The sequence below is a fragment of the Acomys russatus genome, chromosome 32 (assembly GCF_903995435.1).
Source record: "Acomys russatus chromosome 32, mAcoRus1.1, whole genome shotgun sequence".
NCBI classification, from domain to species: Eukaryota; Metazoa; Chordata; class Mammalia; order Rodentia; family Muridae; genus Acomys; species Acomys russatus.
In genome coordinates, this window is record NC_067168.1 from 31,423,534 (window position 1) to 31,436,287 (window position 12,754).

Consider the following 12,754-nt stretch of genomic DNA (forward strand, 5'->3'; position numbering starts at 1 on the left):
GGTCTGCCTCAGCTGGCTCATACTCCTCTTCCACTTTGGAGCTGAGCCAACAGAGCTGATAATAAGTTCATGGTTCTAAAACTTAATTACACATCGAAATCACCTAGGTAGATTTACGAACTGCTGGCGACTACACTTTCGCCCCTAGAGAATCTTAATTTAATTGGTCTGGAGATCCCCCAAGTGGCTTTAAGATATAGTAAAGCTAGAGGAGCGCTGCCCTACATTGAAATCAGCTGGGAATCTCCAGCCCCATTAAGTGAGTACGTGCGTATCATCCAGGCTTTCATTAAACCACAGGGAGATAGAGCTGACACAAGCTAGAATTGTGCTGTCCACCCGTTAGTGCTTAAATCTAAAATAATTACATCCAGGTAAATGTTAAAAAAAAAAAAAATAGTTCTTATGTCCCTCTGGCTGCATTTCAAGTTTTAAAAGGCGCATGTGGCTGGTTACTGTGAATTGAATCCTACAGAACACCATGGAATGTTCTATCAAACAACTCTAAGACAGTGGAAGCCCCCCCCCGCCCCAAGCCAAGTGAGCAGAGGCTCAAGGAAACAAGGCCTGGGATGAAAGTCAGGAGACCTGAGCCTCACAAACTGAACAACCGTGAGGGAGAGAGCGATCTGTGGAGGACAGAGGCATTCGGCACCTGAACACATCTGAGGCCTCAAGTATATGCTAGCCCACTGGACAACTTGAAGCTCCAAATGCAGAGAGCCAGTGGCCTCCAAGGCTGGTAAGGAAGGGAGTGGAAACCTGAGGCCTGTTGATGACACTGGAGACTCCTCTGAAGTCACGAGCCAAGTGGCACCCATGTCACTGACTTCTGAACCACACTTCCAGGAAAGGTGGTGTCATTCAGCTGGCTGCTTTGTACAGTCAGAACCATAGGCAGTGTCTGTAGTGACAGCAACATCCAGCTCTGTGCTCAGCAGCAGGTTGATTCCAGGGCCCCAGAGCAGAACATCTCTAGCAGCAGAAGCTCATATATTGAGAGAAAACCAAGTACACAGCTCAATGAACTGCTGGCATGGCGCTTGGGGGCGGGGAGGGAGGTGGGGGAAGCCCATTGACATCCTGCTCAGTCTGCTCCAGAGGGATGGAAGGTCTTCCTGCATGCTAGATGAAGAGTGCTGGTTTGGAGAGGGATCTCTGAGAGGCATCAGGCTGGATGATTCTAGAACAAGGGTGTATTCATTTTTCAGGGTTGCTTTAAGTTAGTGCCACTAGGTATGTGGCATAAAGGAGACATGAATTCTCTCAGGTGCTGGGCAACAGTTGAGTTCCTTTTTTTTTTTTTTTCCTGACAGACCAGCCATCCGCTTTATTATAGAAATTTTATGTGGTTTAATATGCCCTCTTGGAAGTTAATATGGTTTGAAAAATTGCCTGCAATAAATCCTTTCTTTCTTGCACATAAGCTTATCCGTTCTTCATTCAGAGAAAATTAGTTTCTCTCTATCCACCCTAAATAAATGTGAAAAAAATGTACTTAAAGAATATCAGTCTGAGGAAGTGTCTAGTTTTAAGTCTGCCCTGGGGACACGGTGAAGTCTTTTGGTCTATGATGTCATTGTTCACCAGAGTCTGTTGGGAACAAGGGTCTTTATCCTCCTGGGAACCCCAGCACACTCTGACTGGCCTCAGTGGTTGGCGCCCACCTCTGTCCCCTCCCCGTTCACAACAGCGAATTTTAAAATTTACATTAGTTTCTTAGGGGACACACATGTCACAGTGTGTGTGCAGAGGCCAAAGGATAACCTGCAGGAGACAGTTCTCTTCTTTTATCATGTAGGTCCTAGGCGGCTTGATGTCAAGGACCTTTATGAAGAAAAGCTTCAGGTTTTCAAGACCAGTAGTTAGCATAGAGGTCAAAGAGCCGAGCCCCAGAGCTCAACTGCCTGGGTTCAAATCTACCTTTGTTACTTACAAGATGTGTAAAAATGGAAAGTTATGGTTTTCTCCTAGTGAGAGGTGGCTCAGTGGTTAAGAGTATTTGTCATTCTTGCAGAAGACGTGGGTTTGGTTCTCAGTACTCACAATCACTTGTAACTCCAGTTCTAGGCAGGGGATCTGGCACCCTCTTCTGGCTTCCCCAGGTACTGCATGCATATGGTGTACATATATATACTGAGCGCACACACACACAAATACACTTTATAAAAATGTTGACTTCTCTTAGCATCAATTATGCCTCACTAGCACTGCCTATGTTTAAAATGAGTGACCATAGTATGGCAGTCCTTCTGAAAGTGTTTGTTATTGGAAAGCCATTGTATTAAAAACATTTGAGATGAAATGTTTTCAAAGGCATTGTATTAACCACGGTTATTCAAAGGTGTACTCTCTTCACATGTCACCATAGCATAGAAACATTTGCATTTCCAGGGATAGAAATGAATAAAGATGAAATAAGGGCCAGGTGATGCAGTCACTCAGCAGGCTGAGTTCAAGAGCCTACACCACATCTTATCACCTTGTACATTGGACCAGGAATCGTCTCAGATGGAATAGAATATAAAGCTACCCCCACATTATTGCTGCAAAAAAAACTAAAGTTAACAGATGGCTGGGGAGGTGACTCAATGTGTAAAGGCACCTGCAAGCCTAGCCTGGTGATCTGAGTTCAATTCCCCAGATCTACATAATAGGAGGAGAGAAGTGACTATTACAAGATGTCGTCTGACCTCCACACAATTGTCCTCACATGTACACACACACACACACACACACACGAATCATACATATATCAATCATGATGACAGCTAGAAGGACCAGCTAAACACTGGTATCTTTTCAAAGTGGGTGACAGAGAGCAAACAAAATAAAGCATACTTTGACAACAACAAGAAAAACCTCACCTCACAGTCTCATTTCATAAAGACTGGCAGGCCACAGCATGACTGCCTGGGACAGACAGAGAATGGTGGTGCACACCTGCAACCCCTGACCCTTGGAAGGCACAGAACTGCCTGGGATCGTTTTTAAGATACGAGATTCCTGGGACCTACCTTCTGCTCATCACATCAGAGCCAGGGAGTAGATTTTAAGGCAAGTTCCCCTGCTGGAGCTGTCAGTTCCAGTTAGTAGGGATGCTCAGAGACACTTGCCTTGAACTTGATACCCCTCATTAAGAAGCACGAGCGGCTCGAGGATGTTGCTACTGGATCCCTGTCTTCAGCCTCCAGGCATGATGCATCTCTCACAATGAGTAGGCATGCAGAACACTCAAAACCACCTTCTCCTACACATTCAGCAGTGTGACACTGTCCTCACTCCTGCCTTCTGTGTCTGCTGATTATCCTTGGACCCCACATATCTTCATAAAGAAAATGTGTAAAGTATTACTTTACTTTACACAATAGCAAAGTGTTACTTCACTTGTGTCCATTTTATCATTTCCTTGGGGTGCGGTCACATACTGGGGGCTCACCCTGGATTGCCTGTCTGAGAGGTGTAGCTTAATACCAACATGAACCATATTTCTATGTGCAAATTACACTTGAATATTAAAAAGTGACCCATTTGTGTCAACTGAAGTATCTAACACAGGCAACAACGAGCAGTGTTTCCACCTTCTGCCTCACATCATTTGAGCCCATCCAAGATGCTCTTTGTTCAACTACAAGGAAAGAATTGGTTTTTTTCTCTTCCCTGAAGAAGTCAAGTCTACCTGTATCCTATTTCTCTATCAAAAAGATACCCCAGAAGTAAACTTAAGCCTCTCAGTTTGTGATTCATTGTTTTATGCATGTGTACCAGATGTTAAAATAAAACAGGTCTTTCAGGGCCAAATGGAGTCATTCCATGAGGGAGAAGGGCCTAGAAGGACACAGGAGGCCTATGTGTAGATGCTCTATCTCAGTGTGGAAGTCCTTGACCATTTAGGAATTCAGGGAAGTTGCCAGCTGTTCCAGTATCTCTTTCCAAATGCAGAACAATAGGAACAGCCCTTTATACACTGGAGATGATGGGGAGAGCACACTGAGTGTAGGAAAAGAATTACCTTCATGTCACCTTTAAGTGGTGGCCCACAGGCTTGTAAGCTCTGATTTCCACCATCACTCAAAACTAGAAAAAAAATCAGATCAACAATTATGCCAGTAAATTCTTGGCACCGTCAGTGACAGGATCAGTCCTGCTTTTAAAATGGATATGTGTGTGTGTGTGTGTGTGTGTGTGTGTGTGTGTGTGTGTGTGTGTGTAGATAGATAGATAGATAGATAGATAGATAGATAGATAGATAATAGGTAGATAAGTAGATGGATAGATAGATAGATAGATAGACAGACATGTATGTATATGTGTAAAATTCAACTAAAATAGGAGCAGAGTCTTCATGGGGCGCCAGAATAGTCAAATAACTACCAATCTAAGCAACAACTTGTAAAATCCTGAGCACAGTGAGCTGGAGATGGCTTTCTGCTACATGGTGACATGACAAGGGCTATGTCTTCCTTTTCCTTGAGACCTGCACTGTTCACCCACCCAGACATGGCTGGTGATGTCCCTCAGCTATAGGGTCACTGATATAGTCCAGGATAGGAAGGGAAATGACTAGGGCTAGGGTCAAGGCATTGTGCCAAAGTGTTTTGAGGGGCAGATAGAATGAGGATCAAACTTTCTGTGTAGGAGCATGGCCATGGATGGCAGGGCAAAGGGCTTCTCCCCTCTGGAAGAATGTCATTTCCCCATACCTATTTGAAAGTAAGATGTGTAGTGCTATAAGTTGTGCTAAGAACCAGTACATGGTCAGTAGACCATGCCTCTGCTTGAAAGCCAACACGCTGCAGGAACAACAGGCTCCAGTTTATTTATGGATCATGAAGAATCAGTTTCTTCCATTGGAAGGTGCTGTAGGGTCTGGGAGATTTTTTTCAGCCTTCCAAGAATATAAATGGCTTTGTGTATTTCTACATGTGACAAATGCAAAGAGAAAGAACCTTTAGTGGCCCAGATCTGGACAGGAATCAGTTAGCGGAACCAGAGAGTCCAGCCCTTGAAGCTGAAACCCTGGAGAACTGAACTCTCCCAGACCAAGGGCGAGGGGCTAGCACAGGAAGGTAAGGCATTAGGGAGCCACTGCAGAATGCAATTGTCACCCTTAAACTGAAGGGACAAAAGATGGGAAAAATAGAGCAGATATGACAGTGCATGCCTATAATCCCAGTACTCAGGGAGAAGCTGAGGCAGGGGAATTGTGACAAATTCCTAGGCAGCCTGAGCTACAAAGAAAGACATTGTCTCCAAAAAAATGAAAAATGGGGCCTGAAAAAAATGATTCTGTGGAGGGCCTGAGTTTCATTCCCAGCCCCTACATCAGAGGATTCAGACCTACTCTAGCTCCAGGGATGCAGTGCTGCCTTCCAGACTCTGCAAGCCCCTACACTCATTTGTATAGACACATCCATACAGAGATACACTTATGCACATAATTAAAATAATAATTTAAAAAATATTAATAACAACCAAACAGTAAGAAAGCATGAGATGGAGGAGGGGACAGGGAAAGATGAGGGCTCCTGTCAGCAAGTCCCAACACACGCCTTCTGGGTGGAAGGGAAGACTCTGTATGTGTAGTAGTTTGAATCGCTCTGTTTTCCCACTCCCTCGTCCCCTGCCCGGCCCTTCCTTCAGTGGACCCCTCCCAGAAGAGAGCCCAGGAAACTCAATGTGTAGAGTTCAGCCTTTTTGTGGAGTAGGACAGAATGTTGCAGTCTTGCACTTGGGAGAATGGGACAAACAGAAGGCAGAAAGAATTACATCGCATGGCATGGTGGAAGAGGGTGCCTTGCATCCTCTTCTCGTAATTGACATTTTGCTGATGAGAAAACCAAGGGCCATGGGTTGCAATGAATGGGAAAATGTCAACCTAATGAAGAGCATACTTGGGGGAAAAAGGCAGCTTGACCTTCCTTCTCATGGCCTTCTGTAGGGGAATTTTCATCCAGCAACATGGCTACTCTGACAAGAGATCACATCCAAAGACTTCTATGTGATCCAGATGGAATACAGACATGATCTTAGTACACATAGTTAATTCCAATCAATGGTGTCTAATTGAGGGATATACCCAGCTCTCATGAGAACAAAAAGGAAAGAGAAACTACTTGAGAGAGACAGAGGCAGAAAGACAGACAGACAGACAGACAGACAGAGACAGAGAGAGAGGGAGAGAGAGAGAGAGAGAGAGAGAGAGAGAGAGAGAGAGAGAGAGAGAGAGAGAGTGAGAGTGCAGGGGTGTTTCTGGAGACAGTACAGTAGATTATGGAGTTTGGGAGTACAGTATAGTTCCATGCAGTTTAATGCAGTTCAGTTAAATGCAATTGAGTTCACATAGTTCAGTTCATGGAATTCAGTTTATCCAAGCAAAGTAATTTAGTGAGAAGGGGAGAGAAGCCAGTTTGAATCAGTCAGCTTTGACAGGTTTGAGCCAGAACAGCTGAGTTGAACTAGCCAGTCAGAGTTCAGAAAGAACTAGAAAGCGTGAGCTTATTCAGCAGTAAGTGTCAGAAACTGAAAACATACTAGGCCTAAGTTAGCAAAGGGAGGCTAGAAGCTGAAGCCCTCAAGGTCTTGGCTTGCAGAAAATTAGATTGTGTGGAGGCTACAAGCTTCCAGGAGTAGCCGTAAGGATATTTAGAGAGAAACACTCTGGGCTCAGCCCAAGCCATATATTTGTAAAGCCTGGGTACAGGTATCATCTCATCCCCTCTTCTGAGGAAATAAATAAAGACAGTTTTCAGCCTTCCTCTTTGTTGTCCTGGAAATCTTGAGTTGGAAACTCCTATTAGAGTAGACTTGGCTTAAATGAGCACTGTGCCTAGCAGACATCAGTAATTGATCACAGATGGTTTTCCTACTGAACCCAGATGTTCTCACAGAGTCTCCTGCACGAATGATGAGCTCATCTTTCTCTATCACCTAATTAATGCCCATACCATGATTGAAGTCTCCGAGTACAGAACTTCAGACTGTTTGCTATGCCCAGTAAAATTGTCTATAGCGAAGCTTAGTTCATTCTCTGAAGTGGCTTGTAGAATGTCAATTTGCTAGCCCTTGTGACTCTCAGGGGCCTATTTATAGTTTGGAGCAAGGGGATGTGCAGCAAGATTAATTTGCTTGAAGGTTAATAATAAAATCCCTAATCCCCGTGGGCTTCCCTTTTTTCTTTCCAGGTGGACAGGACAGAGGTGATTCGCACCTGCATAAACCCAGTGTACTCAAAACTGTTTACGGTGGACTTTTACTTTGAAGAGGTTCAGCGTCTCCGGTTCGAAGTCCATGACATCAGCAGCAACCACAATGGACTGAAGGAGGCTGACTTCCTGGGTGGCATGGAGTGCACGCTTGGCCAGGTAGATGGACGATAACCCTTGACCTTCTCACCTTGAGGCTTTCCTCCCTTTTAGCCTTTCTCCCTTACCTGATCTTTGCTCTCCTCTTCCTTTAGTTTGCATTTTCTTCAAACTGTGGCGTTTTCCAACATTTCCTAGGTACCGTCAAATCAATTACAGTCTGAGGACGAGCATACACATATGTGAGGTTACTTATTTGCAGCTAATCTTCTCCCTTTCTGCGTTATCCTGTAAGACTCTGAGGCAGAGAACGCTCCTCATCCAAATTTATTCGAAGCCTCTGGAGACAAGAAAAAGAAAAAGAAATAAATAAAATGATAAAGGGAGTAAACACTGAGTGGTTAAATAGATACTTTAAGCCTCGTGGGAATGTAAAATGAACATCAGAGACCTATGTTCTGTTGGTTAGGAAAAAAATCAGACTCAAGAGCGCTTAAGGGACCCAGCAGTGGTCTTCAACCTGTGGGTCACAACCTCCACATACATTGTATCATATCGTATATCAAATATTTGCATTACAACTCATAACAGTAACAAAATAACAGCTACGAAGTAGCAAGGAAGTAGTGTTAAGGTTGGAGTCACCACAACATGAGGAGCCATGTGGAAGGCTGAGGCCCACTCTGCTAAAGGCTCACCCTTGTAAGTGGCAGAGCCAGTGCTGGCCCCACAGCCCATCATCTTGCTTTCACTGTCCTTTCCTTTCTTTCATCCCCTTCTGCTGTACCCAGAATATAGCTGAGTGTCTGTAAGAAACAAGTCCCTGGGAGAAAATGGAAAAGATTCAGGTCAACCTCAAAATGCCACGGGAGCTGACTTTTATTGGTCTGTGACTTTAGTGTCCTCAAACCCTGGGGCTGGGTATGGGAGGACGCAGGAAAACAAGCCAGCTGTGCAGAGTCTGAGAATCAGTTGTTGTTTCTTGTTTGTTTTTTAGTGGAAAGAAAGGAGGAGGAGGGTCCAGCTTCTCCAAGCCCAGAAACTGTTTGTCTGTATGAAGTGTTTTTGTTGTTGTTGTTTCTGAAACTGCAGAGTAGAACGTAGGTCAAGTTGTCTGATTTTGCAACCTCAGGGCTCCAGCGCACGTGGTGGGGGTTGGCTGCTTTCTAGACTTCCATGCAGCAGGTTTCCTGAAGCCTCAGGCCTGTATAATGGCCCTGGTTCATGGGTGCAGGGTTCCCTTTAGAGCTCAGTGAGATGAAAGTGCAAAACCTCTCCTGAGCCTGAGTGATGTAGAGAAAGAGTGTGACCCAAGTTCCTACTCAGATGTGTAAGTTTATGTCGCATTGTGGGCCCCTTCCCTGGTGTGGTGGGATTCGGAAAGGGAGCCCTTCGTATAAGAGAGAGTCAAGATTCTGTGGGACCAAACTTTGTGGGAGAACAAAAATAAAAACATGGCTCAGGGACAAGCATGGCTCCGGGACAGCAGGGAAATGAAGGTGACTCTCCCAGTAAGAAAGCAGTGTAAAGTCCTGAATGTCAGGTGAACGTGGTGGGACCCTGGGGTGGGAGGAGCCTGCTGTCACTGAGCCAGGCCAGACACGGACTTTCAGTTAACCAGTAAATATTAAACTTGAGAGCCCTTTGCATCTGAGCCTCCTGCTAAGGCTGTCATGCTGTACACTGTTATTTGTAGAGTTGTAGGTGGGTTTTGTTCTGTTTTGTTTTTCTTCCACAAACAGGGACTCTAAATCATAGAAGCCTGATGCCCCAGCAAACCTACACTCAACTCAAGCCTCAGGAGAAAGGGTCTGTGAGGAAAGGCCTGCCTAGAAGCAAGCTAGAGAAAGAAAGAGAGAGAGAGAGAGAGAGAGAGAGAGAGGGACTGACTTGCCCTTCTGCATGTCACTTGATGGAAGAAATTTCTCTTGCAGGAGAAGAAAGGCAGCTCATAATGTCCCCCATGGAAATATCATGTTCACCTTCACAGGAACACACCTTATTTCCTTAAAGAAAGCCAAAGGCTGGATGCATAGAGAGAGGAATTAAGGACTCAGAATCCCCTCCTCCATTGATAGCATCACTCTGTTGACCTCTCAAGAGAGTTGATGATACTAACTGTAAGGTATTGCTGGGGACAGGATCTTTTAGGTACAAGTTAGATGCACGACTTATGGGTTTAGCATAGTCCTGTTTATATGTTGTTAAAACAAGTGGTCCACTCTAAACATTGTATGTATAGTCACCTTTAGGTTGACTCAGCAGGTTGAATTTATGCACACACAAACACTAACATGCACACGCACATGTATGTGTATGTGTGTGCATGTGATAATAATAACTAAAGAAGAATTCATAAATTTGAGAGGGAGTGAGGAGACACCAGAAGAGTAGGAGGGGGGGGGGTGGAAATGATATAAAATAAATGCTAAAAAAAAAAAAAAAAAAAAAAAAGATGATTTAAGATGGTATCTTTCCTAGCTGTTAATGAACCATGCCAAGATTCTCCCACAGACACTGGGCTTCTTTGTATTCATAAAAGCTGTATTTATCATGGGAAATAAATGTAGATCTATGTAGAATTCATGCAGATAAATGTCTTTTTTTTCATTCAAACTTCTGACAATTTCACCTGTAAAATGACCTGAACTTATATTTAGTTCCTCACAAGGTTCATCTTTCCAAAGGCCAATAAGCCTGTGGCCTGTTTAGTGCCAGCCATTATTCTTGATGCCAGCAAGTGAAGATAGCATCCCCCCTCCACTGCCTTCAAGCAGATTAAGTCTAGTTATGCTTAAAGGGGGGTCAAAGAGTTAAGCAGGAAATTACAACCATTATGAGAAATTGCAGAGCATAAGACTGAGCCCTGGGAGTGCTCTCTCTCTCTCTCTCTCTCTCTCTCTCTCTCTCTCTCTCTCTCTCTCTCTGTGTGTGTGTGTGTGTGTGTGTGTGTGTGTGTGTCTGTCTCGCTCTCTCTCTCACTCTATCTCTCTCTCCTTCTGTCTCTCTCTTTCTCTCTTTCTCTCTCTGTCTCTCTGTCTCTCTCTGTCTCTCTCTCTTTCTGTCTCTCTGTCTCTCTCTGTCTCTCTGTCTCTCTCTCTGTCTGTGTGTGTGTGTGTGTGTGTGTGTGTGTATGTGTGTGTGTGTGTATGTGTGTGTGTGTGTTGGAGGATTGTGTGAAGGCTTCCCAAGGAAAGTAGCATTTATACTGTAATAGCAAGAAGAAAGCACATGTCCCACCAATGACAAGACAACACGCATGCCTCTGGATTCAAGAAGGAGCTGGCCATGTGGTAGACAGCACTTTTGTTTGATTTTTGTCAAGACACTACCTCTGAAAGAGGAACTGAAAAGAGTTGAGACACCACAATGACCTGACGAAATGACCCAGGGAAAGAATAGCAGGCTACACAGATGTATGTGTGGTCAAGCCAGCCAGCAGCCCACAGGGGTATGTCGTCAAGCCAGCAGCTGCAGTGGATAACAGGGGCTGAATGTTATGAGGAACATTGTGGATGCCAGCTCAGTGCAAACATCAGAGTATGTCCCCTAGGGATAAGGAAACCAGGCTTTTATATACTTTGGCTGAAACCGCTTTCTGCAGTCATCGGTGGAGGACTGTTCCTAGTCTGGAGGCGTCAGGCTCCCAGAATTCTTAGCTGGCTCCCTGGGTAGCTAAGGAGGCTTTAAGGATTGGCAGATGCTTCAAACAAAGATCAGTGGCTGGTGGTCAGATGTCAGTAACGTGAACTCATCTCATGGGCCTGGTGATGGAAACAGGAAATGGAAATGCTTGCTCTTTGTTTCTTTTTATGGCTTGCCTATTCAACACCCAGTCACCTATTCGCTTAGAAGTCATACCTTGATCATTTTTTGGAGTTGTCCCTTTTTTTTTTTTTTTTTTTTTTCCATGTGGCCATGTAGAAAAGAGCTCCATCTCTAACTCAGAAGAAAATCCTGAGTAAGCTCAGCATAGCTCTCACCCCTCCACTCGCTAGAGTTTGGCTTGGGGCAATGCCTGTGGCCAGGACTAACTAGTGAAAATGAGAGGGTTATTTGAAAGCTCTTAGCCTAGAGTCACAAATAAAGGCTATTTCTTGTTGCCTGGGATTCCTGGAATGCTGTAGCAGTCTTTCAGCAAGGCTGGGGGCATGTCTAGCCCTCAGGGGACCAAAAGCTAAAGCTAGCCATGGAAGCATAGGGTTGACCCTTTACCCCTGAAGCCACCTCCACGTGACACACTGGACTCTGTCATTGATAATCACCTCATTATTGGCCATGCAGTTGATAAAATTGGCTTTCCCCACTCTTCTGTACTTGGCACTGCTTGGTATCCCATTTTTATTTTTTATTCTTTTTTATGGCTAGGGTGATTGGTTTGGGGGAGGCTCTGTAACATTCACTCATGTACTTATTCATTCAGGAAGCATTTACCAGGTTCCCTGGATAGGACAAATATTATGCTTGGTGCTAGAGATACAAAGACAGAAGGAGGCAGAGACTCTGTCCCTGAGAAGCTTATAATTAGCTGGGTGACACCAACCTGTAGATACATAATCAAAGAGTCCATGGCTAAATACTGCAATAGAAATATGTTCCAGGAGTCATAGGATAAAGACTTCTCTGCCTAATGGGAATCAAAGAGAACTCACAGAGCAGATGACTCTGAACTTGAAATGTGAACTCAATAGCACAAAAACTTCCCAAACAAAATGACCAGAATATGCGAAGACACAGTGGCATGGAGGGTCAGGGTAATGAAAGAGAGATCTGAGACTGGACACAGCTGGACGGTCAAATGAGGATGGAAAGAGGATAAAGATGCAAGGCACGAGAGGAGGAACCAGGCCACGTGGCTTTGAGAGCTTTCTTTTTCCTCCAAAACTGCAAGAGTCTAGAGTAGGCACAGCGAGGCCTTGGTAACCAGGAGAAAGACATGATTGCGTGCCTGCGTATTATAAAGAGCGCTTTGGCATGCCTCTGAAGGATGCGTGGGAGCAGAGAGATGTGGGGGGGGGGGGCAAAGAAAGCACATGGGAGATTCGTGTAGTAGCAAATAAGTGAAGGAGACCACAGTGAAGGAGAGCCGGAGGACGATACCAGGAGATAGTCTTTCTTTGGTTGGTGAGCCTGGAAGACCCTGTGAGGAAGGGTGTGTCTTTGAGGTAACTAAGCTTCAACTGTCCCTGAGGGTAAGCAGACAAGGAAGGGGCGGGGAATCCAGTGTGATACCCACCTGTAACTAAGCTCGGCATGTTTGCGCAGAGAACAAGGAAGTTGCCAGTGACCACCTCCCACGTGAGTCTGGAGTAGAGAGAGATGATGGAGCTTTAGGAAATGCTCCTGACACAGGAGTGTCACAAGCGGATGACGCATGCTTTCACTTGTGGGAGGAAATCTACTGAGCATGCCATATTTGAATGAATCAAAGGATTGCTAAAAGCTCACTA

The 12,754-nt window shown here is 44.8% G+C and overlaps 1 protein-coding gene across 1 annotated transcript in view; it reads left to right on the plus strand.

The window, feature by feature from the left end:
- The window catches only part of Cpne4 (copine 4), a 433,114-nt gene that overhangs the window by 272,902 nt on the left and 147,458 nt on the right, over positions 1–12,754 (plus strand). The window contains exon 3 of the mRNA XM_051140534.1: positions 7,185–7,364. Coding sequence (XP_050996491.1) covers positions 7,185–7,364 — 180 coding nt within the window. The remainder of the gene's footprint in view (positions 1–7,184; positions 7,365–12,754) is intronic.